This window comes from Panulirus ornatus, chromosome 21 (assembly GCF_036320965.1).
Source record: "Panulirus ornatus isolate Po-2019 chromosome 21, ASM3632096v1, whole genome shotgun sequence".
NCBI lineage: Eukaryota > Metazoa > Arthropoda > Malacostraca > Decapoda > Palinuridae > Panulirus > Panulirus ornatus.
The window spans coordinates 3,716,028-3,740,637 of NC_092244.1; the positions used below are offsets into that span (position 1 = coordinate 3,716,028).

The following is a 24,610-nucleotide window of genomic DNA, read 5'->3' on the forward strand; positions in this document are numbered from 1 at the left end:
TATAATGATGAGAACAGTAATAATGATAATAATGTTCAACATTGCATGCACTGTTAGACTTACCTGAAAAGTTCATCAGTGACCACTTGCACTAGAGTTTCTCCGACTGCATTATACACACAAGTTCCTCCGACTGCATTATACACACAAGTTCCTCGTTTTTATCCCAAACTTAAGTCTAATATATTCACGTCGCGTGTACATGCCCCAGCGAATGGTATTTGAGCAATAGCAAGCATAGTTTTGTGTGGAGTCTACATCCAGAGTAACTAGAATGGGATCCTTTCTATGTGGAGACTAATATGATAAAATCCTTCATTATAATTTACTCGTATTCATTAAAAAAGAATTTGATAACTGATCTGAAAAGTAATTTCATCTACCTTTGGTGTCTATGCAAGGTAGGGGGAGGGGGGAGTATAACCAATATCTCAATTAATTTCCTACGAAGTTGATTAATTTCCACAAAAATATGGTTGATATTGACCACTTTACCCACTCGCCCCCTTACTGTAGGCCAGCAATCACTTACCTTTTACTGAGGCTGACGACTTGACTGGAGAGGGCGCTCCGGAAGCCAAGTGTGGGCAGTCCTCCTGAAATGACAGAGTTATTAGATTTGTTTCTATACCGACAAGCAATCTAACAATATTTCTCCGGTCTCCCCCCGAAGTAAATGGTTGATACCTGCAGAATAAATCAAAGGTGTATTATCGTCAGCAGGACCACAAAGACCTCTTGTCCAGCGTCGCCTGCACCATCAAGCCTTCAGAAAGCAAATCGTTTACGGCGGGAAGAGTTCCTAGCCCAGACCCCCTCCAACTGACCTCGGGTAACGGAGGAGTCATCGACCGACCTAACCTCATGTGTTCGTTGACCTCATCAACCCTAAAGCCTGACAATCATGTCTTTCTTGTGACTGGCAACAACGGCTTCTGTTTTTGAGGCTTAGCTCCTCGCTGCACTACCGCCAAAGGTCAACCATCCGTTTGGGAGAGGAAAAAAAATAATTTTAGGATACTTTAACTTCCACAGTCATAATCGTCGACACATCAGCGGTTCATTGCACGTCACGACAAGCAAGCAGGTTTCCCTGATCTACAGCACGTGTTGGAGCATCTGTTTTGCCGACAGCTGTGGTCAGGACCCACCTGCAGGATCCGTATGTCTTACTGTGAATCTTGAAACAAAGAACGCTAAACCACCTAGTAGTACATGCAGAACAGTGCTGACCTATTGGTATGGTGGTCAGTACGTACACAACACTGCCGACCTACTGGCATGCTGTGACATCGTACTCGACGTGGTATGATCGAATGCGGACCTTTGACCTGACGACCTCTGACCGTGTTCCTTAGGTAAGGTGAGGCTCTCAACCACACTCCCTCAGCTCAGGTGACCTGAAGGAGTATTTCTAACCATCCGCTTATTCAACAGTTCGTAGCTTTCCTCATCGCTATAATGTGGAACGAAATTGACGAAAACACTTAGAATAAGAGGAATATTCTGCGCGCTCGGAAGGACAAAGAAACAAACAAGTTACATGAAAAATGGAATTAAGTCTGACTTGGAGTGTGGGAGCACACAGCTGTGCCCGCACATCAGTCCGTTAGGAAGGCTAACACCGATATAACAATAATAATAATAATAATGATAATTATAATAATAATAATAATAATAACAATAATAATAATAATAATAATAATAATAATAATAAACAAGTGCTACAGGGCTTCAGTGTAAGCATCATTCCTTGGGTACCAGAGGCGCAGGTGTGTGTACATAGCTCATGTCTCACCTGGGGCGAGGCCCATTACCCTCCATCATGTATATCACCATTAACTTCCCAGACGCCGGCCATCTTTACAGGTCCCATTACCGGGTGTTTATAGGCCATTAGGTACAAGCAATATCCAAAGCAGCCTCTAAATCAAAGTCCTTTTAAATGATGCGTGCATGACAGTGTTCGCTCCTTATCTACCCCCACAACGTATACGCCCATTAGTAAATACTATTAGAGCTCCTAATTTATCCATCCTATTTTAAAGATCAATACAGTAACCTCTCCATTGAGATGCTATTCAAAGGTTTGTCCATCTTGTCAAATACCTATTCCTCCTTTCCCACCCTCTCGTTATGCCCTGGGTCCCTATTATATAATTATCAGCCGTGATCATTATCCATTACTTCCTTTACTAACTGAAAAACTTCGTTAGTCTCATGGTCCAGACACAGCAATGAATGGTGCGTCAGGCTGTGGGCTCCAATACTAGAAGAGTTCGTTGTGTGTGTGGACATACTTAAGGAGTTCGTTGTGTGTGTGGACATACTTAAGGAGTTCGTTTTGGTTAACACTTAAGGAGTACGTTTTCTCGACACACTCAAGGGGACACACACACACACTCAAGGACTTGGTTGCGTCAGTTAAGTGCACTCACGGCAATTGCAGAGGTTCACTGACGGAGACGTAAGTAAAGAGGCGATTTGGTCGTGAGTCCATGATAAGTGGACCAGACAGACGACTGAAGTGTGGGGATCAGGCGCGAGACAGGGTCATCCCACATGCTCCAGGGAGCACTTAGAAGCGGCAGGAGGAGGAGGAGAAGGAGGAGGAGGAGGAGAGAGAAAGAGGTAGTGGGGAAGGAGGAGAAGGAGGAGGAGGAAAGGCAATAAGCCTAAAACGTATTGAGGAAGGGAGACGGTCAACCATAAGGATGCCAGCAAATTCTGAACTGAAGCATTTCCATCGAAGTGCTTCGAATGAAGGAGACCCCTTCACTCACACACTGACGCCCGCTACCTACACAGAAATTCTATCAGCGAATCTATACTGTCGGTTAGCAATCAACCCAGCTGTTCATCCTCCTCTCGGGATTGGTCTATAAACCGCCTACATGACATGAAAAAAAACCTACAGTAATACAGCAACCAGGAATACACGATCACCAATACAGTAATACAGTCACGGCAATCCACTCGTACAGCAATCACAATATACTTACTGCCTGATACACTCCTGAGAGCCTTGACGTCATAGGTACACACGAACCCATCAGAGGGATCCAGACTGAAAGAAATTTCATGTTACTTTTATGATTCCCGTTAGATTATAGTTCGAATCCCACATTTCTAAATGCTAACGGATTTTTTTCATCCTCTTCGCATAGATATCATTAACATGCAAACTAGTTTTGGCTACAGCACAAGAAAAAGAGCATGGCGCACTAGCAATACAATTATCGTATAAATTCACCATTTGTATGTAAAAATAATTGAGTTTATGCTGCAAGGGAAGTATAACCCATTTTCTGTGGCTAGATTCTTTTTTATTTTTCGTAGGAAACTGGCTAAATTTACATTTCTAGTCAATGGCTTACAGATTCACATTAAAAGTATCTTCAAAATTTAGGTTTCTCTCCAATATGGATATATTCCATCTGAGATGTTTATGTATCAAATATTCTTCATGGTTCCCGTACCGAGCCTGGACGCTTCAGTCATTATGAACGGTAAACTTCCAGTATTTGGAACACTTTTGTGTCCGGACGTTGTCCACACAAATAACTGTTCTATTGTATGAACCCCAGTCCCCAGCACGGCCCACCCTCATCCTACAACCCCCTGCAAGGTCCTCCCAACCCCACCACCGCTCAGTCGTGACCCACCCCAGTTGCTGTGGCTGGCACAGGGTACCACAGTTAGCCGTGGGGGTGGCCGGACAGTCCATTACATAGACTACACCATTAAAGATTTCCGTGAAGCTCTGCACCAGAAAAGTGTTCGGGCTCTGCTCTTTAGTCATACCAAAATTCTCTAACAAGTTTAAAGAAAACCTTTAATGTCGTTTCGGAGTTATTAAATAGAGATAGAAATAGAGACGGGCACGCTATTGCTCCATTACACTAAAATTTACCGATTCGTAAATTTTATTGCTATTTGGAACATATATCAGTTCTCTCTCAGTATTGCCTCGTGTGAGGGCAAGAATGTATTGATGACTCGCGAGGAGAGAGAGAGTTTATTGGGGGCCAGTTTGAACTAAGCTTAGGGATCGTGCCGGCCGAACGAAAACGGTATTGTAGGGATACCGCTGTATGCTGATGATGCCGTTTTGCCAGACGAGATGATGTGAGGCTTCGGAACGGCGCTTTCGTAAGAGGATTTTGGACTACTTAGATAGGGTAATTGAACTGGAAATTTGGGGGGAAGCTGGTTGATTGCAGGGAGCGGAGAGGATGGGAGGAGGGAACCTTTGGTGCACGCTGAAAGGACTGGGAGCTAGGAGATGGTACTCTAAATAGACGTAATAGATCAGTCATGCAAATCAACATGAGAATTACAGGGGCTGGTGATGGGCTCTGTGGTGTTGGATGTGAAGGATGCAAGTGGTGGATGTTGTGGTGTACGTGATAGATGTGTTGGTGCCCCTGGTATACGTGATGAATGTGAACGTGGCGAATGTATTGGTATACATGATGGCTGTAGCGGTCTGCGTCATAGGTCACACGTGTGTGGTCGTAGGTAAGAAAGAAAGGGAGCGAGCTAATAACATTCAAAACTGAGAAGGAAGGAAAACGAAAAGTGAAAATAATGTTTGAGGGGGACACAGGCCACACTGAAGGCGCAGTAGGAAACCCTTAAGGGACACGGGGAATCTGGAAACGCATTAGGAGCCCTTCGGTATGCAGAGGTCTCTCTGGGAGCACCTAGGGACCTAGAAGGCGCAAAGGGAAACCCCTTGGGGTTCCGTGGGGAACTCTGAGGACACAGAGACCCCAGGGAGAACACAGGGATGCTGAAAGCACATTGGGGACCCCAGGGAGAACACAGGCATGCTGAAAGCACATTGGGGACCCCAGGGAAAACACGTGGACGCATAGGGGTCCCAGGGTGGACATGGGGGGGGGGGGAGAGAGAGAGAGAGAGAGAGAGAGAGAGAGAGAGAGAGAGAGAGAGAGAGAGAGAGAGAGAGAGAGAGAGAGAGAGAGGACCCTGGAGACACATGGGGACCCCGGTAGGGACATGGGGACTATGGGTATCCCAGCAGGAGCCCTGGGATACAGTCATGGAAGCATCAGTGGGGGACTTACCCCACCCTCGGGTGAATACATTTAAAGGAATTTACATAAACTTTCACACACAACTGTAAACTGCAGACAATCACCCAAGTTCCTTAATGTACATACATATATGTACTGTTACGTAATATACATACATATATGTACTGTTATGTAAATGCACGTACACAAACAACAATACAGACACGAATATTTTACATGCTCACGCACACAGACACACAGACACACACACACACAGACACACACACACGCACACACACACACACGCACACACACACACACACACACACACACACACACACACACACACACACACAAATTCCCTTACAAAACCATACATTCCTACCCCATACCTCCCCTCTCCCCAAAGAAGACAAAACACCCCCGGTACAATAAAACAGCGTCAGCGAACACACTGGCACCAAGAACGAGACAAGACTCCGTAAACAGCCCTGAAAAAGGAGGAACTTTTTTTTCTTTATCTAGAAGGTCTTGAGGATCCTTCCGGGAATGTGGCGAAGGAAGCGAACACCGGCTGGCTGCCTCGCGTTTACGTAAGTGGGAGCACGTCGGACCTGTATGCAAATTAGGTGTAAGGGAAGGTTGATGGGACTTGAGAGGGGATGTCACATGGCTGGATATGGTTTACAAAGACTGAGGATTGGATCCAGAATGATAAAAGCTGCTTAAAGAAAAGTCTAAACAGAAAAAAACATCTTGTTTGAACAGTGGATAAAATATGCGAGAAACGTAGACATGCTGTCAGGGGAGCTGGTGTACTTCATGCTGGGAGATTTCTATGGCAGAGGAAGTGTAGAATATGTAGACTGTAGTCCACGGCAGGTTGGGCAATGTAGAACTGCAATAACCTTTTGTTAGGAATTAACACTGTAGCTGTCGAAGCAGAGGGGCCGAGATATGACGGTCGGGGGGGGGGGGGGGACATATGGAAGGGGAAATGTAGAGGTACGAGACCACAGCAGCGGGGGAATAAATGTTTCAGAACTGGTAGGTCATCCATGTAGTATACGGAGAAGATCTGCCGTGTTATGGTATGTGGCTGGAAGGAGGTGTGCTCTGGTAGCAATGTATGGTATAACAGATGTATATATATGTAGACAGATAGATAGATAGATAGACAGACGGATAGATCACGGGTGGGTCATTATAGATAACCCTTTAAATCTGAGACAGAAGCGGGTGAAGATGATGATTACATCCAATGTCTCTTATGGAGCCAAATTAACTGCTATCAGAGGAGAGTCGGCAACGCAAAGCCCTGATTGACTCTACTTAGGCTGGTGGAATTCACACTCGAGGAGAGTCTGGATCTCTCCCTGAGGATAGTTAGGTAGGGTTGGACTGTGTCGCCTCCACTGGGAGAGGAGGAGGAGGAGGAGGAGGAGGAGTACGGCAGCCGAGTTAAAGGGTACGCACCATTAGGTGTAAATGATGGGATGATATTCAGCTTATTGGTAATACCTGGCTCTTCTGGCTTCCCTGTGAGGGAGGAGACGATGAGGGAGGGAAGGGAGAGGGAGTTATTGCCGGGAGGGAGATTAGAAAGGGAATAAAGGAGAGAGATAGATAGATAGAGAGAGAGAATGATAGTGAGAGAGAGGAAGGGAGAGACTAGTGAAATGATGGAAGGTAAAGAGGAGAGGGGGGACTAATGCTCTCTCTGACGTAAGACCCACAAGACCTCATATAACTGCTGGAATTTCGCGTTTATCGTCGATCTCCCGGTGATGTTGCCCCAATCGTCAAGTTGTAGCGGCCATAGGGGCTTTTGTGAGACCATCTTTATGGCCTATTTTCCCGTAAAGGTACATTAAGGCAGTTACCTTAGTGCTTCTCTGTGGTAAACCTCTCATCACCGCTAGTCTGGCCATTTCTTTTCAATAATCACGGAATATCTCCCTCGACAAATCCACCTTGCCAATTTCCTCGTACTTTTGGAAGAAAAACTACTTCGCGCTACTATTTTATAACCTCTGATGATAAAGTCATGTTTATCGTATCTTTTATCGCTATATCTTTCGTGAAATCTTCTGTTATAGCACTCAATTTTTTTATTTTCTTTGAAATTCTGGCTATTTCAATCTGGAAATCTATCTTAAGGCCATACTTAAGCTATTTGTGTTACACGTCTCCGGGAATCTGTGGTGGCAATACACATCAAGCGATTCCTTCCACTCGACTGTATCATACACGTGATGCAGAGATGGTTAACGACTCAGAGAGACAGGCAGACAACCAAAGACTCATATATAAACATGAATTAATACACAGATGACGCAGCTGTCGACAGAGATGATGGTTGATATACTGATCTACTGACAGATGTTGATATGTAGAAAGGGAGAGAGACGGAAGTCCTCCTTACGTTGAAAAGTACACGAGAGCACACATGAATGACAGGAGACTCGATGGCCCAAAGCGAGGGTGTCTGAAACATGTATCTAAATATATCGGCAGAAACAGAAAAGCAAAGCAGAAACCTACCACCCACCTCTCCATGCAGTATACTGCCATGGAAATTCTGCAGGCAAGCGAGGACTGGAAAAGTTCGCTATCAGTCTGACGACATCAGCTTATAAAAGCACATGGGTGATTGGTTTATCGTTGCTGGGAGAACCGAGAACCTATAGAAGGGGACATTTGATTGGCTGCACGTGTGTGTGCTTTATGGCCCATGGAAAATGTTCTCTGACTGGCTGTTAAGCCACTTGTTTGGAAGGATTAGGTTAGCCCATCAATCTAAAGGGAGTAATTTAGTTATTTCGCCATCAGAACGGCAATTTCCACTCACTGGTCACTTAATTACCTGATAAACTGATACTATTATCATCCTTGTTACTTAATCGTTATATGTTAAAATCAGTTATCTGGAAAGAGTGTACTCTTCTCTTACTGGTTATTCAATTGCAAATGGGAGGAGTTAAAATATCAAAGTAACATCTAATTAGATGCTTGCATCCAGTGGGCGGGGTTTAGTATTATTATACTGATCACGTGATCGCCTGTGGGAGGGGCTTAATCCTATCCACAACACGCTTTTCCAATCAGGTGCTCCATGATCTGTGTTGAGGCGGAGCTCAGTACTGTGGGAGGGTCGAGGTAATCCCCTGTTGAGCTGGCCAGGTCTTGCTGGCGGGACCATACGGGGGTCTCGCTGTTGACAACAGGCGGGGGAAGTTTGACGAAAATAATCTCGGGAGTTGTGAGGAACAGCTTGGGGACATGGAGAGAGAGAGAGAGAGAGAGAGAGAGAGAGAGAGAGAGAGAGAGAGAGAGAGAGAGAGAGAGAGAGAGAGATTTATGAACAACACACATATTAGCTCACGACAGGTATATGAGAGCCATAAAGTATCTAACCAATATGGTGCTTAATTTGATGTTCGTATGAATTTAGTCTGAACGATTACCACATAAAAACACCATTCAAATTATTGTTGTTTTTCACAACTGCAAAGCGTTCGATACGGGCCAAAAAAAAAAAAAAATGAAAAAATGAATTTGATGTGAATATCGGATCACTGCAGCAAGAAGTAATGTGGTTAAAATGATTTGTTCTCTAGTTAACCCCAAACAAGGACAGTACAAATGGCAGATAAAGTAATAATAATAATAATAATAATAATAATAATAATAATAATAATAATAATAAAGCTACTGCTACTACTACTATCAATAATAATAATAATAATAATAATAATAATAATAATATCTATTTAAACATAGGAACGAGCATGAGATAATCAGCTTCATTAATGCTCAGCTGATCGTCCAAAACATACCATCAGCTGATTACGTCACATTACCCAGCTGTTCTTCCACAACATGTATCAGCTGGTCTACCTCAACACCCATCGGCTGGCCACCCACAACCCTGGTTATCTAATGATCAAGAACAAGAACACTGATGCAACACAGTATCAATAACACTGACACCAACAGAGACAAGACAAACAGAGCGCAACATAACCAGTGATGCGTTCCCAGCAACACTAACAGAACACAACTAGAACAACGAAAGCACAAGGCAACACAAGGGCAGCAGATGCGATCTCGTACGTGAAGAACACGACCCTTTCATAACATACAAAGTACACTACGTTTAAACAAAGCAGTACAGAAACACAAACATTATGGAACATGGAAATTTTTTGAACAACTACATTACCAACCATTTACAACACAAGAGACCAACACGTAACAACTTATTGTCACTATTATGGATCCTGACAACTACAACTGCCTGAAGCACAAAAGTTAGAATGGACCTACAACACCCTTCCGCAGCCCAACAACTACTACGTGATCCTGAATTACATGGAAGGAAAACTTGAAGCTTAAGTTGCTGCCAAGAACTCTGATAACACCACCAAAAGTACTTTACCCTCACTTTTTTTTTTCCCTACGCAACTGACACAAAGGGAAGCAACACTTGTGTAGCACACCAGCAACGTCCTAGACTAATCCCTTTGGAAGGGGCCAAATCCGGCGCCCTTGCTCCACACTCCTCACCATGTCTGGCCAACAGCAACTTTGAAAATTACACAGTGAAAGTTGGCGAGTTGGGGAATCCCTTATATGCAAACTTGGGAAGGGAAACTATGATATTTTTTCTTCACCTCAGAATTTCTGCAAGTTTGGAGAGGTGAGTTTGTAAAACCATTTCCTATTTTTTTTTTCTCACACGAAGATTTGTTGAGCAAAAGAGAGAATAATTGAAGACTGCATTGTCATTTTCCAAGTCCGTTGGCACGGGGTATTGTCCGCGTATCTCACATCTCTATGAGGTTTCTTAGTTCCCTTGTCATTCATAAACTCATGCCTCCTAACCGAGACACTGGAGCGATCTCTGATGGCAAATTAACTCGCATTGTAAGAGGAAGGTCACTGAAGGAATAATAATTATTATGAGTAGTAATAATAATAATAATAATAATAACTATAATAATAATGATAACTCCAGAGACTTGTATATATTCTTATATATCTTCCAGTCTATTTCTCTCGATAACAATTGCTGAGAACATAGAAATGTGTCATAACGAAAATATGGATGCATATACACTGAAATTATATAATAACAAGACAAATAGGCTATATATTCATACATCTATTATGGACAGATTATATGAAGAACACTCTGCCGATATCTTTAACCAATGTACATGTTTACTGTGGTGTATACGAGTAACCTATGAAAGAAAGTTTGCTTTGTTTTATCTGTTTATACGTCAAAACTTGGTCAAATTACTGTATCTTCACGACGATATTTGGGAGTGATTTAAAGACGATTTTTCCGAAAAAAAAAAAGGGTCATGTTGGTGTGAGGTAGAGAGGTCACGTTGTACATCCTGACCTGCCCACCAACGCGTCCTGGTAGCAGGATCTCGCTCAGATGAACGAAGATGGACTCATCTCCTGCAGAAGGCAACGACAATAAGAAATAACGTTTGGATAATTCTCCCGAAGGTGGGCGTTCTTCGGCCTAACCACAGTTATCATCAGTGATGGTCAGGAGGTCACGGAATCAGAGTTCTGAAGGCATTATGTACCCCTTCTCCTCTCACATATGGAGTCGAAGTTGGCAAACGTGGAGGAGGCAAGAAGCATCCCGGCATAATTCGTGTCCACCACCACCACACTCCTGCCTCACCCGCGGCATGTAATCCGTCACCCATCCATCTGACGCTGCTCAAGTATCGGGTTTACGTGTCTCAGAATCCCCAGTAGTTTACGTGCGTCCTGAGCCAAGCTCTAACCGTGGCCTGGGCCGTCTGGGTCAATTTGGTTGCAAATGGCCGCAGGGAAGAAGCTTAAGGAAGTTTTATATGTATAGCACCAGACTGCTGGGGGCAGAGACGCTGCGCTTCAAGGTCTCACTACTGTTGCCTCTGGCATTTATGGGGAGCAAACGCTAACTCGGCCTTCCTCAGCCCTCGTGTGAAGGTTACGTCCAGGATCTGGTGGAGACGGACGTGGCCTCAGTGGTGGGGGTCGATGAGTTGTGTAGCGGGGATGTCCTCCAAGTGCTGCCCTTGGGTCACGACGCCGTGGATGCTTCTGCTGTGCTGATCTGATGGCCACGTACGCCATGCAGGATAAAGTGCATTTTTCTCGGTAATTGAGGACGTTTTTGCTCTGCGGGAATCTATCATTCCCCTGCTCCTGCGTGGAGTGCAGCCTTGTTATCAACATTATCATTACTTTCATCGTCGTAATGATTATAGTCATTATTTACGTCATTATGGCAGCAGTTGCTTAAAAATGTTATTCCCACTCTGTAATTAGCCTTTAATAAGACCAGAGACCGGTAGGTGCGGCGCGTGGCCTCAGAGCGAGGGCAATACAGTGACATGACCAAACGTTCTAATCTCTCGTAAAGTGCTCAGGATGAACGACCAAGGCGCCCGGCCATTCCAAGGCCCATTCTCATTGGCTACTCGGAAAGCTGAGAATATCCAATCACCGGGGAGCTAATTCTAGCGTCCCACATGAGATCTAATCACAGTGAGGCTAACAACAGAGCCTGGCAGATATCCAATCAACGTCAGCCTTCTGTGCCTTTAAGGCAGCCCTGATGAAGGTCACTCGCTGTGTGGTTATCGTATTAGTTACTTAAGCCATCCGACGCCTGCTTAATAAACCCCCAGCCTACCAGGGATAATGTACGCTAATTAAAATAATAAAAGAGCCGAGAAATACATACATGTTCAAATTTAGTCAAATACCTGGTTATTCAAGGCCTCTTTTAACAATGAATTTACGAGTTTTATGCAAAACTTAAAAATTCAATGTAGATTATCTCAGGTGCGGTGCACTAGTTACAAGTAGGGTTTATACAGATGATTATGCAAATTAGGGGCATGATTCACCTGTGAGGACAGAGGCCTTTAGAACATAGCTCGCTCGTGCGCGGCTGCTTACCTGGTTATAACGGCCATGTTTGTGGAGCGGGAATTGGCTATTACTGTTGGCCCTCACCTTGCTATGCCGGACGATTACACTGGAAGCGGCTTTGATATCTATAAGATCTAATGACTGCCTCTCTATGGCGACCACCTGTGTACGCAGGATACATTTCTATAACAACTAACTGTTTATAACATCTATCTGTTTATAGCAACCATATGTCTTTCTGTCGCTACTTGACTATACCGGCTGGTTCTCCTTAATGACCATTGGTTCGTAGTGCATGTTTTAACGACCATCTGCTAGCAGAAGTCATCTATAATGAACAACTGTATACAGCGGCCATATCTCGTGAACGACCACCATTACCGGTAAACCACCTTGTACGGGACATATTTGAATAGTGGCCACCTGGTCATGCCAGGTACCTGCTTTTAACTGGTACCCGGCAACTTAAACCACGAGGCTGTCTTTATAGACCATCTGATTATAACGGTCACCTGCTCAGAGCCACTATGCCTCTAGAAAGACCACCTGATTGCAACAACCACCTGTCTACAACGGTCACTTCCCTAGAATAGCAAAGTGAATTATTTATGAGACAATAAAAGCCTTCCGGGGAATATGCCAATCACAGAAGCTGAAGATATCGGAAGGTTTTTATATTTTCGCAGACCATGTTACCAAAGTTATATATATATATATATATATATATATATATATATATATATATATATATATATATATATATATATATATACTCTTTCCAAATGCTGCTGGAGTTCCCAGTCGGCGCTACTTCCAGTAGCAGGAATAAGACAAGACTTTACTCCCAGAGGTACACACTGAAGACCAATAATATTTTCAGGTTTGTATCAAATCATAAAGGAACGTATCATTACGTGCACGCGAACAGTAAAAAAAAAATATACTGAAAACTTAATAAATATCAATGTGATCATAATACCTGAACCTTCCTACCCTCCTTGAGATGGAGGCAAGGGTTCTTAAAAGAAGTAATTGCTATTAAGCGATGACTTAATGTAATTACTGTTAACCAATGAATTAATGTAATTGCTATTACACGCACTGAATTTCCTAAAGGAACGTCTATCCTAATGGGCTTCTCAGATAGAGTATTTTCATATAGAAACTTTGCAATTATCGTTTAGTGAATTTCTTAAGGATTCTATTTTTTCTTTCTTTCGTCATATATTATATGATGTGATTATGATGAAAATTAATGAAATCACTTGATCTGGGTATGCATGTAGGTTTATATATATATATATATATATATATATATATATATATATATACATGTGTGTGTGTGTGTGTGTGTGTGTGTGTGTGTGTGTGTGCGTGCGCGCGGCGTAAATAAATAAATAACGTTTTAATGGATTAAAACAGCCATTGGGCTGGAAATTCACAGCTGAGGTATTACAGGAATGGGAGGTCATGATAGCTACTAATTAATCTATCGTAAAAGACCTTACCATCAAGGTGTGTGTGCGCGCGCGCGCGTTTGACAACGGTATGTATATGCAGATGTGTACGTGTGTGTGTGTTTGTATACACATTTACATGTTTGCATACAAATATGCAAATAACTTCACACACACACACACACACACACACACACACACACACACACACTTCCGGGTTGTGGGACTTAGCCCCGGGCGTACGATTCGTCACGAAAGCAACGTCCATTCGTCACGAAAGCAGCGTCTACCACCAGGGTGCACGTGCTCGTGTTACCAAACCTTCTTCCGGCGCGTGCCCTCGCCTCTCGCATGCACAATGGACCCCGGAGTAAACACAGGAACTGGCAGGTCTAACGAACAAAGAACAAACATCACCTGCCCAGGAGACCCATTACTGATATTTCATTCGTGCATGAAACAACAACAACAACAACAACAACAACAGCGGCGGCGGCCCTCGGCAACACGGACAGGCAGGTGACTGTGATTCAAATCACCTGAAATTTCACCCACTGAAATGTATTAATGAAACGCTGGAATAAAACAGCCGATTAAAACACGAAACTCTCTCTTCCAATACAAATATATATATATATATATATATATATATATATATATATATATATATATATATATATATATATATAATCTGTCGAGAGAAAGCACGTAGGTTGTCAGTTGGTCCCAGGGTGGGTCGAGCCTCCAGCTCAGCTTGCCACCATCATGTGTACACAACGTGAAGCTCCCAACCTGGAATTTGAGCACATTACACAAGGCAGCAGAGAGCCACTCACTCACACCTCAAGCATCGCTCTCTCGGGGGAAAAAGTGGAAGATTACGTGGTAGGAACTGCCTCGGAATACTGTCATGTATCTCACCATAAACAGGAAGAGAGAGAGAGAGAGAGAGAGAGAGAGAGAGAGAGAGAGAGAGAGAGAGAGAGAGAGAGAGAGAGAGAGTCTTTTTAGTTCTATTTTCTATGAAGTGTTTTCCTGTATGATTCTTTATTCTCTTTGAAACATTTTGCCCCTCATTAGAATGTTCCGTGTTCAGGGGTTACATGCAGTGATCAGGAAAGATTGTCTTTCTTGGATTACAAGTATTATGAGTGGTATGATACTCATCATCCTGGATCACAAGTATTATAAGTGGTATGATATTTATCATCCTGGATCACAAGTATTATAAGTGGTATGATATTCATGGTGTAGGTCTAAGTAAATGAGGTGGATGGACTTCTCTCCAAGCCTTCCAGGGTATTGTTATAAGAGAAGCCTGCCGATCTGACACACATGTTTGTCGTATGATGACGGTGAACTGTCTGTCGTGTGCAAACATACAATATGCAGATGCATTGATATACATAAACACACAGAAAGACCCAGTCACACACACACACACACACACACACACTCACAGTGAGCATTAGTTTAACTTACGCTACATTAATTCCCGAAGTTACGTTAATTAATTAGAAAAGACGAGACAGACGAGAGTGAGAAAGATATTGAGGGGTCACTGGGGGGGAGAGAGAGAGAGAGAGAGAGAGAGAGAGAGAGAGAGAGAGAGAGAGAGAGAGAGAGAGAGAGAGAGAGAGAGAGAGAGAGAGCGAGAGAGAGAGATGAGGCAGCCCCAGGAAGGCCTCCTCATGGGTGTATTTCCATTAAAACTTGTGGTCACTGCTCTACTTTGTGACCCCTGGACGAGCTCTACAGTCTGGGGTGTTTAGTCCCGCCCATGTCCCCCCCCCCCCCCATCCTCCCCAACCACCCCTACCACCACCATGTACACACACACACACACACACACACACAGATAAACAAGAGGCAAGCATACATACATGAATACATACAGACCCACAACACTGACACATAAGCACAAAAGAATACATACAAGCAACACAGAAGAACACATGCATCATGCACACATACACATGCATCATGTACACATACACATGCATCATGTACACATACACATGCATCATGTACACATACACATGCATCATGTACACATACACATGCATCATGTACACATACACATGCATCATGTACACATACACATGCATCATGTACACATACACATGCATCATGTACACATACACATGCATCATGTACACATACACATGCATCATGTACACATACACATGCATCATGTACACATACACATGCATCATGTACACATACATATGATAGCTGACCAGGGAGGCGCTACACGCTTGAAGGCTTTAGTGACAGCGGCGCGGTGATCCAGCACTAAAGTTGCTGTCAAATTCCCTTCCCTGGCTCTGACTGCTGTCATTTTTTTTCCTCCTGCTTCACAAAGACGTGGGATGCTGGCGTTTAATCCACAAACACACACTCTCTTCATCTCACAAATAACACTCGATGACATGTATCTCTCACGATTTCTTGTTCTTGCCTTTACATTTTCTGTGGTGAGCGCTACGTGCTAACCCTGGCTAATGGCAAAATCTAGGTTAAGGTAAAGAAAACTCGAACCCATCTTGAAAAAGAGAGACCGAGAAGTTGCGATGAACTACACACCAGTCTCTCTGAAGAGTGGCGTATGGGAAGTGCTGGAAAAGATCATCAGAAAGCAAACAGCTGACCAACCGCAAAGGAGGAACTAAGTAAGCGGAAGCCGACACGGATCCTAGGAAAGGTCAAGCGTATTAACACACCTCCCGAATTTCTATAAGAAATTGATCTCCAGTTAGGTCATGAGTGAAGGCTAGGTTGTGTGTGTGAGAGAGAGAGAGAGAGAGAGAGAGAGAGAGAGAGAGAGAGAGAGAGAGAGTCTCCCATCTCATCAGGGAGTCGATAACGGCAGGTAAATGAATTATCTGGCCCATATGAGGCCATTAGAATACTTATAGCAGGCAACCTGATGTAGTTAACATGATCAGTATCAACAACAACAAAACGTCCCCCGTTCCCGTGACCTTTCCCAACAGTAAATTTCTCACTTGCGCGCACGAGAATAAAGTAGTGCTGGGGGTTGTGTGCTGAGGTGAACACAAGAAGCGAATGCTTGAGAGAGAGAGAGAGAGAGAGAGAGAGAGAGAGAGAGAGAGAGAGAGAGAGAGAGATGAGTTCTAGCTAATACTCATAATGGCCTTTTCATATTACGTGATACACTCTCCTAGTTTGACACGATCCTGCTCCCGTCTTCTCCACACACGCAGACACACACACACACACACACACACACACCACTCCAGTGTTCCCAGCTCCTACCACTTTTGTGCCAGATCAAAGGAGGAGGGTAAGAGTCCTTGGAAATGAAGGGAAGGCGGGGGATAGACATGTTGGCTCATCTTTCTCACTCTTTGGCAAAAGTATTAATCTCTCTTGTACACTTTCTTGTCTTTCTGAATCTCCTTTCTTCCTCTGCTTTACACACACACACACACACACACACACACACACACACACACACACACATATACATTTATCCAATTACTTTGTAAGTAAAACATATCACAAGAAATAAACTATTCAGTTGGATTTCATCAAACATGTACTGAACAATGAGCCGCAGCTCTCCCTCCCTGCTATCCACTCTGACCCGTTCCTCACTAATGCAGGTCCGCTACCACTCCATGCCTCTCAGGTCCTGTCTATCCAGCGGCGGTGGTCAGTCACCAACGCCCAGCTCCTCACTGTTCTTTGACCGAGACTCGAACCCTTCACAGTCGGTGTTGCCTATAATCAACCATGTCACACTATGTTCGGTCGACCCTATCGACCTCACCATGTCGACCCTATCGACCTCACCAGACCGTCTTAGGTCGAGGGAACACGGGGGTACACGGGGACAGCGGACCTCCCTTCTCCATACAGATTTTGGTACGAACTTTTCGGCACGGGGGTACCGGCAGGGATGCGTCTGCTATGTAACATACGGTACGGCTGAGGAACAACATAGCGCTCAGTATCTGGTCAAAACAGGTACACTGTCGTGTCATAAGGATCTCGGATACCACACCAGTCTCCTCACAGAACGCAAGATTCCTCCTCCAGATGTTACGGTACAGTGCTGAGTACCATGTTTACCTCAATTTGGAAGAGTACCGCGTACCACCTCCCTTATGACGGTACTGCGCCAGATGGCTTCTTGCCATCGTGAAGTACAGATACTATACAGTCTTTCTTCCTATCACACTGCTCTCTGACCTTTCTTATCTCGATCCCATCCCTACCTAATATATATATATATATATATATATATATATATATATATATATATATATATATATATATGAGATCTAAGGAACAACAACAAAATACGCAGACACATTTGTGTCCAAGAAATGAAAAAAAAGTCATTAACGTAATCAAAAACATAATCCCTGACAATATAATTAGGTACGTAGACAGCGTTATGTCCAACACAGGTACGGTAGACCACAGAAAACGTTCCTAATGACAAGATATAGAAACATACGATTCTATGTACATGATATAGAAATATATGATTCTACATAGATTATTTACTCGAGGTAATGATGAAGCAGAAACAAGCTGTGTGCTACGTCACTACAATATTGAAGTTAGGAGATGCATGAGACAAGGGAATATAATCGAGTTGTGAATATGAATGTAAATCATTAATAGATTTTATAACAGACTTGTTGAAATAGGATTTTTTTTCCCTGATTAATAATTCATGGGACTTAATTATTGATGAAGCATGGACTCGGAAAATCCCATTATGGAATCATGGCTAGTATGCAAATTACAGATGTTCACACAACACAATATATGGAACCTGATTAATCTATCATTATTTCCCTAAATCTATCGCCCAATTATTGTTTGTTGGGCTTTGCTGTGACTACCACAAGCAGTTTCACTTTGTAAATTATTACTAATGTGTTATGATAATTGTTTGGTTATGTTTGTAACCTTTTTTCTTTTATACTTTTAATTTCTAAAAGGTTTACTTTTTATTCATTTGCTAAATTTCGATATATATCTTTTTCAAGGGTTTATTATTGTAGTTATGGAATATGAAGCTGACCACCAGTAAACACGGAATTGATCTGCAAAACAATGCTGATTGTGATTTGGTATTTGGAATGCTAATTTCAGATCTTTGTCCAAAAAAAAAAGGCTTAGTTCAATTTCATAATGACGAATACTCAGTTTAATGTCACTAAATAAGCTGAATTCAAACCTATAATAAATCGTTGGCACCAACTTCACAATGAAATACTAAATTAAGAAATACAGAATTGCTGGTCCGAGCTTCATCAGAAAACGGAAAATTTAAACTTACAATAAAATGCTGGTTACATCATTACAAAAAAAAAAAACCAAATGCTGAATTTTTACCTTCAAAAAATGTCTACAACCTCACAGCAGAATAATGACTTAAGCTTAATAAAAAATGCTGATCTTTGATTTAACAATAATACACTGCCTTTGATTTTACAATCAGACGCCGTTTTCCGGCCAATAAGAAACATACCGACTCAGTCTTCAATAAAAGGATTAAATTCAGACCCTACGGGAGGATGTTTACTTTCACAAAGCAATGCTGAATGCTTTCCTGAAACAAAATACTGAATGGAGAAACTAGAATAGTCAACGCCTTAAATAGAATGAGCATATCTGTCTAGATTCTGGCTCTTTGCAAACATAAACCCAAGATTCTTCTGTAGTACAAGCTAACCAGTGGTAGTGTATATAATAATAATAATAATAATAACAACAACAACAACAACAACAACAATAATAATAATAATAATAATAATAATAATAATAATAAACAATGAGAACCGAACACAGAGTAGGGAAGGGTTGACAGCAAATTATGTATAAAGAATGATAATGGGCAACTGTATGAAGAATGATAATAGGTAACTGTATGAAGAATGATAATGGGTAACTGTATGAAGAAATGAAGATAAGGTAAAGAGGATTACAAACTGAAGAGGGAGACAACGAGACAGCCAAAGCCAGATAATAACGAGGGAAGATAAGCAGGTGACGTAAGGGGAAGCTTGACAGATCAATTCAATAGAGGGAAAAAGATATCTACAGGAAAAGATAAAATACTGAAGGGTAAGAAAGAAAAATAACTGCAGATTGTTACAAGAAATACAGACAGATAACTATACTGGGACAAAGTAATGCACAACTGCAGGCCAGACAGAATAACAACAGGAGGGAGACAGATGTATAGAGACAGAAATGGAACCACTGACATAAACACAGATGAATAAAAAGGACAGGAAGATAAGATGATGATGATGACACTGAGACTGTCGGAAACAAAAAGGGACAAAGTGAAAGGATTTCTGACCTGCAGGAAGGGATTGACTGGCTCATAGAGGAACCACGGATCTTTTGTCTTCCTTTACGACAAGATCGATTTAAGTGTTGGTAGAAAAAATTAATGACGGTCCGTTTCTGCCTGTCCCCCTGCTGGAAACAATTACTAAGGATGATTAATCCTCTGTGTGGCACAGGCGGGAGCCGCTCTGTGGCACAGAGACGTCAAAGGACAAAGCACAGTCTCGGTGGGCGGGTGGTGAGTGTGTGTAGCGGAAGACACCTTTGTATAACTTGTCACGCATCATTATGTAGCTGTTACGTGGCTATAGTGATCTTTGTATGACGTAGTTATAGTAATGGTCACGTGTGCATGACGTTACCGCAGTGGAGGTCACCTCCATATAACACTATTTGGCAAACATTTCTTCTCATACTATATAATTTTTATATCAAGTTATAGTCAATGTATCTTCACATCTTATGTTCTGAGGGAATATATTCTTTATCTTTCCCAGGTAAGCTGGAGTTCCCTGGGGAACGAGTGGATGCCATCTACGGGTACTGTAAGTATATATGTGCTCGTTTATATGTAGGTCTGTTTTTTTTTGTGTGTGTGTGAGAGAGAGAGAGAGAGAGAGAGAGAGAGAGAGAGAGAGAGAGAGAGAGAGAGAGAGAGAGAGAGAGAGTGTGTGTGTGTGTGTGTGTGTGTGTGTGTGTGTGTGTGTGTGTGTGTGTGTGTGTGTGTGTGCGTGTGTAATTACCTTTATGCCAGTAATGCCAGTAATGGGTAGAGACTTCTACTCTGGTGAGGTACAGTCTCTTGAAAATCTGTCATCCTACAACTTTCTGAACTTCTTTACATAATCTCTTTTCTTGCTTACTTTCGTGTCAGTCTCTGGTTGTTCTACTGTGTCACAGTCTCTCAAAGAATTACTCTTGAAGCATTACTCACTGCTGACGTCATTCAACTGAAATAAAACTTCAAGGTTGTGATCAAGTTTCCCCTCACTCTTATCTCTTCCATGGTGGACAAACTGAAGGCTTTAACAGTCGCTTCAACTCAGCTCTCTTAACTTCGTACCATCTTTGTTGTCCTCCACTGGACCTTTCTCATAAAATCTTTGTCCTTCTTAAAGTGCAGTGACCAATCAAGCACGAGAGACATATTCTATGTACTTGAATGCAATTCTGACACTGACAAAAGTTAGCTTGTTTGCTTTACTAGTCTCCACGGTTAGCTTGACACGGTGCTCTCAAGCTGTAAGGTGGCTTTTAAGTTGTTTAGGTAACCTGGGAGTCGTGATAGTTAACTTGCAGGCCCTTCACTGGTACCCATCAGGTCATAACAGGTAGATTCCAAATTACGTCAGGTACCCGTCAGATGGTGGCCACATAGTCTTCCAAGTCACATCAGGTAGTGACGGGGTGAAATCAAGTCATAAGACGTAGCCTCAAGGTCCTGGCATGTGGCCTCCAGGTCACCACAAGTACTCTCCAGGTCTCGGGTACCCTTCAGGTCACGGATCAGGAAGTCTAGTTAAAAGAAGGAGAGGTCTGGTCCTGATGGAGCCCGAGGGAGCCTCATGAAGACCATCAGGAGGCTCAGGACCGATCTGTTGCTGCGTTTGAGGGTTATCATCAAAGGGAAGAGTCACCAGAGTTACGACGTCGACGCCTTGAGCAGACTGGTGTTGGCGCTGCGGGCGCTGCTCCTTGTGTTGTTGGTGTAGGATGTTGGTGTTGGTGTGGATGGTGGCGCTGCAGTTGGTGCTGGTGGTCTTGCCACTCTGTCGCTGGTGATGAAGAAGAGAGGAGAGCCAACATGTCTGGTGACCATGTCTGTAATGTGGGCTCTCACGTCACCCTCAGCTGGTCGAAGTATCTACTTGTGGTTCATAAGGGCGCCACCTTTATGGGTATTTTGAGAAGATAGGCTCATAAGCGACGGCCTTCTGTCAAATATCGTGAACCAAAATATATGTATTTTTGTTATGCGTTTGTAAGTGGATATAGAAGTGAAAGGGTCTATAACACAACTGCTAAGGGCCCAGCAATCTGTCCGTCCCGAGAAACAAGTACCAAGCTACAATCCTCAGACATTACAGAAATGGGAAGCCAAAGAAGATGATAAGGCTAGTCAGCTGGAGGACAGAACGTGGGATTACACAGTAGAGCCACGCACACAAGACCCGATGTCGTATAATGAGGGTGTCTGCTGAGGTACAGTACTGTACCTGAGAATACAGGGGACGGTCACACGACGGAAGACCCGATGGTGTATAATGAGTCTATCTACTGCGAGACAACACATGAGAGTACACGGCAAAGCCAGATCAGAGAGGACCCAGTGGTATATGATGCTATCTACTGGAGGACAGTAATGGTATCCTAAACCCCTAATATAAGAACAGACGGAGACAGGATAGTAAACCAAAAGGCCCCCCTTAGAATTACTCCTCGAAAGATTCCTTATCACACACCATACAGACTTCTCTCCAGGGCAAGATGCGTTACTCCCCCATACAAAACAAGGCAGAACTCGAGCACATTTATTCTCTTTAACATCAACAACCTCCTTCCTTGCGCCCCTGGTGCGACGTCCCGCCAGAACAGAATGGACCCCCGAGTGAATTACGAGGGAAGAGTGAGAATGGTCCCGCTCGTCATACGTGTCGATAACGCAGAGTGAGGCCGTGTTGGGGATTGGTGGAGCCAACACTGCAACCACGGTGGGGTTGCTACCCCTCTGACACAGTCTTTCTCTCGCTCTTCCAGTGGCTTTCAAGCTCCTATCTACGGTCCATGTCGGTGTCTTTTCTCTCCCGTGCTTCACCTGCACCTGGGCTGCTGGCATTGCAGTCCACAAACATACGGTATCTCCATCCCACACACACATAACACTTGACAACACGGGACTCGCACCACTCGCCATCAAGCCCTGCCTGATGGCGAGGTACCTTCGTAGGTGCTTGTAGGTAGGTAGTTTCTCTCTCTCTCTCTCTCTCTCTCTCTCTCTCTCTCTCTCTCTCTCTCTCTCTCTCTCTCTCTCTCTCTCACACACACACACACCATGACGATCGCTTTCCTGCCACCCTACTTCCATATATATAAAACTGTGTAAAAATCTTATTCGCAGAGTTTTAGCCCTTATTTTTCAGTATTATTAGGTTCAATATCGTCCCCAGTGCATGGTTGCCTGGGAACTGTAATTTCGCCTTTTGTTCTTACTGTTACTGTTATTTGTTTGTTTATGCCCTGGCCTCAGGATGGGGTATATATAGAGACCATTCAGCTTTGTTTATTGGTGTGCAGGCATGGTTTTATGTTGAACACACACACACACACACACACACAGTTAATGACTATGATCCAGCACGTCGTACTAGTATGGGTTCGAATCCTGGTCGCGGTAGTCGGTCCGAGCACAACTCAGGTGTTGATCCTCCATTTGGATGCTGGTCGATAAATGTGTACCTGGCTTATTACGTTGTGTGTGTGTGTGTGTGTGTGTGTGTGTGTGTGTGTGTGTGTGTGTGTGTGTGTGTGCTTACAGACATACACACACACACACACACACACACAAGAGTAATGACATGTTACATAAATACAAGGCTAAGAGACGGGGCAACACGAGTGTAAAACTCTCTCCCCATAACACACAAATAGTAATCATACATCCACGAACGCACATACACACAGATACACAGGCACAGAAAACGGGGACATCTGCTTCGTGGCTTTCCTTTCTGTAGGGTGATTGGCCCAAATAGAAAACGAGCCACTAGAGCCTCATTCTGGAAAAAACTAAGCTAAAATTTTCTGAACTGAGGAAAACGGAATTGGGAAATGACTGGAAGAAAAACAAACGTCGTGGAAATCGAGAATAACTGACAAGAAAACGAAAGAATTGGACAAAGAAGGTCGAGATAAATAGCAAGAAACACAGAAAACAGGAAGGTAATAATGGAGCTAAAAGAGAAAATGGGAATAAACTGAGGGACCAAAACAAGCCACTCAAAATACAGACTCAAGAAACACTTCGAAAGTATACGACTTAACTTCGGGTCCTGGCTTAGGGGTCACTTACACTTAACTTGGGCCCCCAGGGTTCACTCACACTTGTGTTAAGTATACAAGTTACCATGGGTAACACAGCGAGATGTCTGTTTTCCGTTTTATTAAATGGAATTTGTAAGTAACAACGAGAAATACTGAATATCAATAAAAATACTCTGGGTTTAAGTACGACTTCTCAGCTTGCCGGCACGACCACTGAGCTCGATAGTGCGACCCTTGAGCACGATGGTACGACCCTTGAGCACGATGGTACGACCCTTCGATGCCACATATCAAGATTACTCTTCATAGTTCGATTCATATCGTAGTATCATGAACTAATAGTCATTCATACTCATCTTCTTGGTTACTAAAGGATCATTTTACACTAGATCATTTTTTTACTTTATCCTTCGCGTATCTATGGATAATTCACATTAAAAAATGAATATTCTATTTTTACAATAATTTGAGAAAAAAATATTAGCCAGCTTCGACAACGCTGAGTCTGAAAATCCTTTGAATAACTTGAGGGCATTTTGCGGTACACATAATTCTATAAGAACTTGGGAGACAAAAGCTTATTCATCTGACTAAGCTCTCAAATGACGTCCGAGGCGGGCTTATCGTCTCATTAAAGCTTAAAGTGACGTCAGAGACAGGATTTACCGTCTAATTGGGAAGTGACGATATATATATATATATATATATATATATATATATATATATATATATATATATATATATATATTCTACTTTGTTCAACTTATCACTTTAATC

General features: G+C 43.0%; 2 protein-coding genes across 4 annotated transcripts in view; one reads left to right on the top strand and one right to left on the bottom strand.

The window, feature by feature from the left end:
- The window catches only part of LOC139756274 (uncharacterized), a 490,501-nt gene that overhangs the window by 253,086 nt on the left and 212,805 nt on the right, over positions 1–24,610 (bottom strand). For both annotated transcript variants that reach the window (XM_071675503.1, XM_071675504.1), the window contains one exon: positions 533–596. In XM_071675503.1, coding sequence (XP_071531604.1) covers positions 533–596 — 64 coding nt within the window. The remainder of the gene's footprint in view (positions 1–532; positions 597–24,610) is intronic.
- Positions 1–24,610, top strand: part of LOC139756275 (zwei Ig domain protein zig-8-like) — a 369,804-nt gene that overhangs the window by 113,829 nt on the left and 231,365 nt on the right. The window lies entirely within an intron of this gene.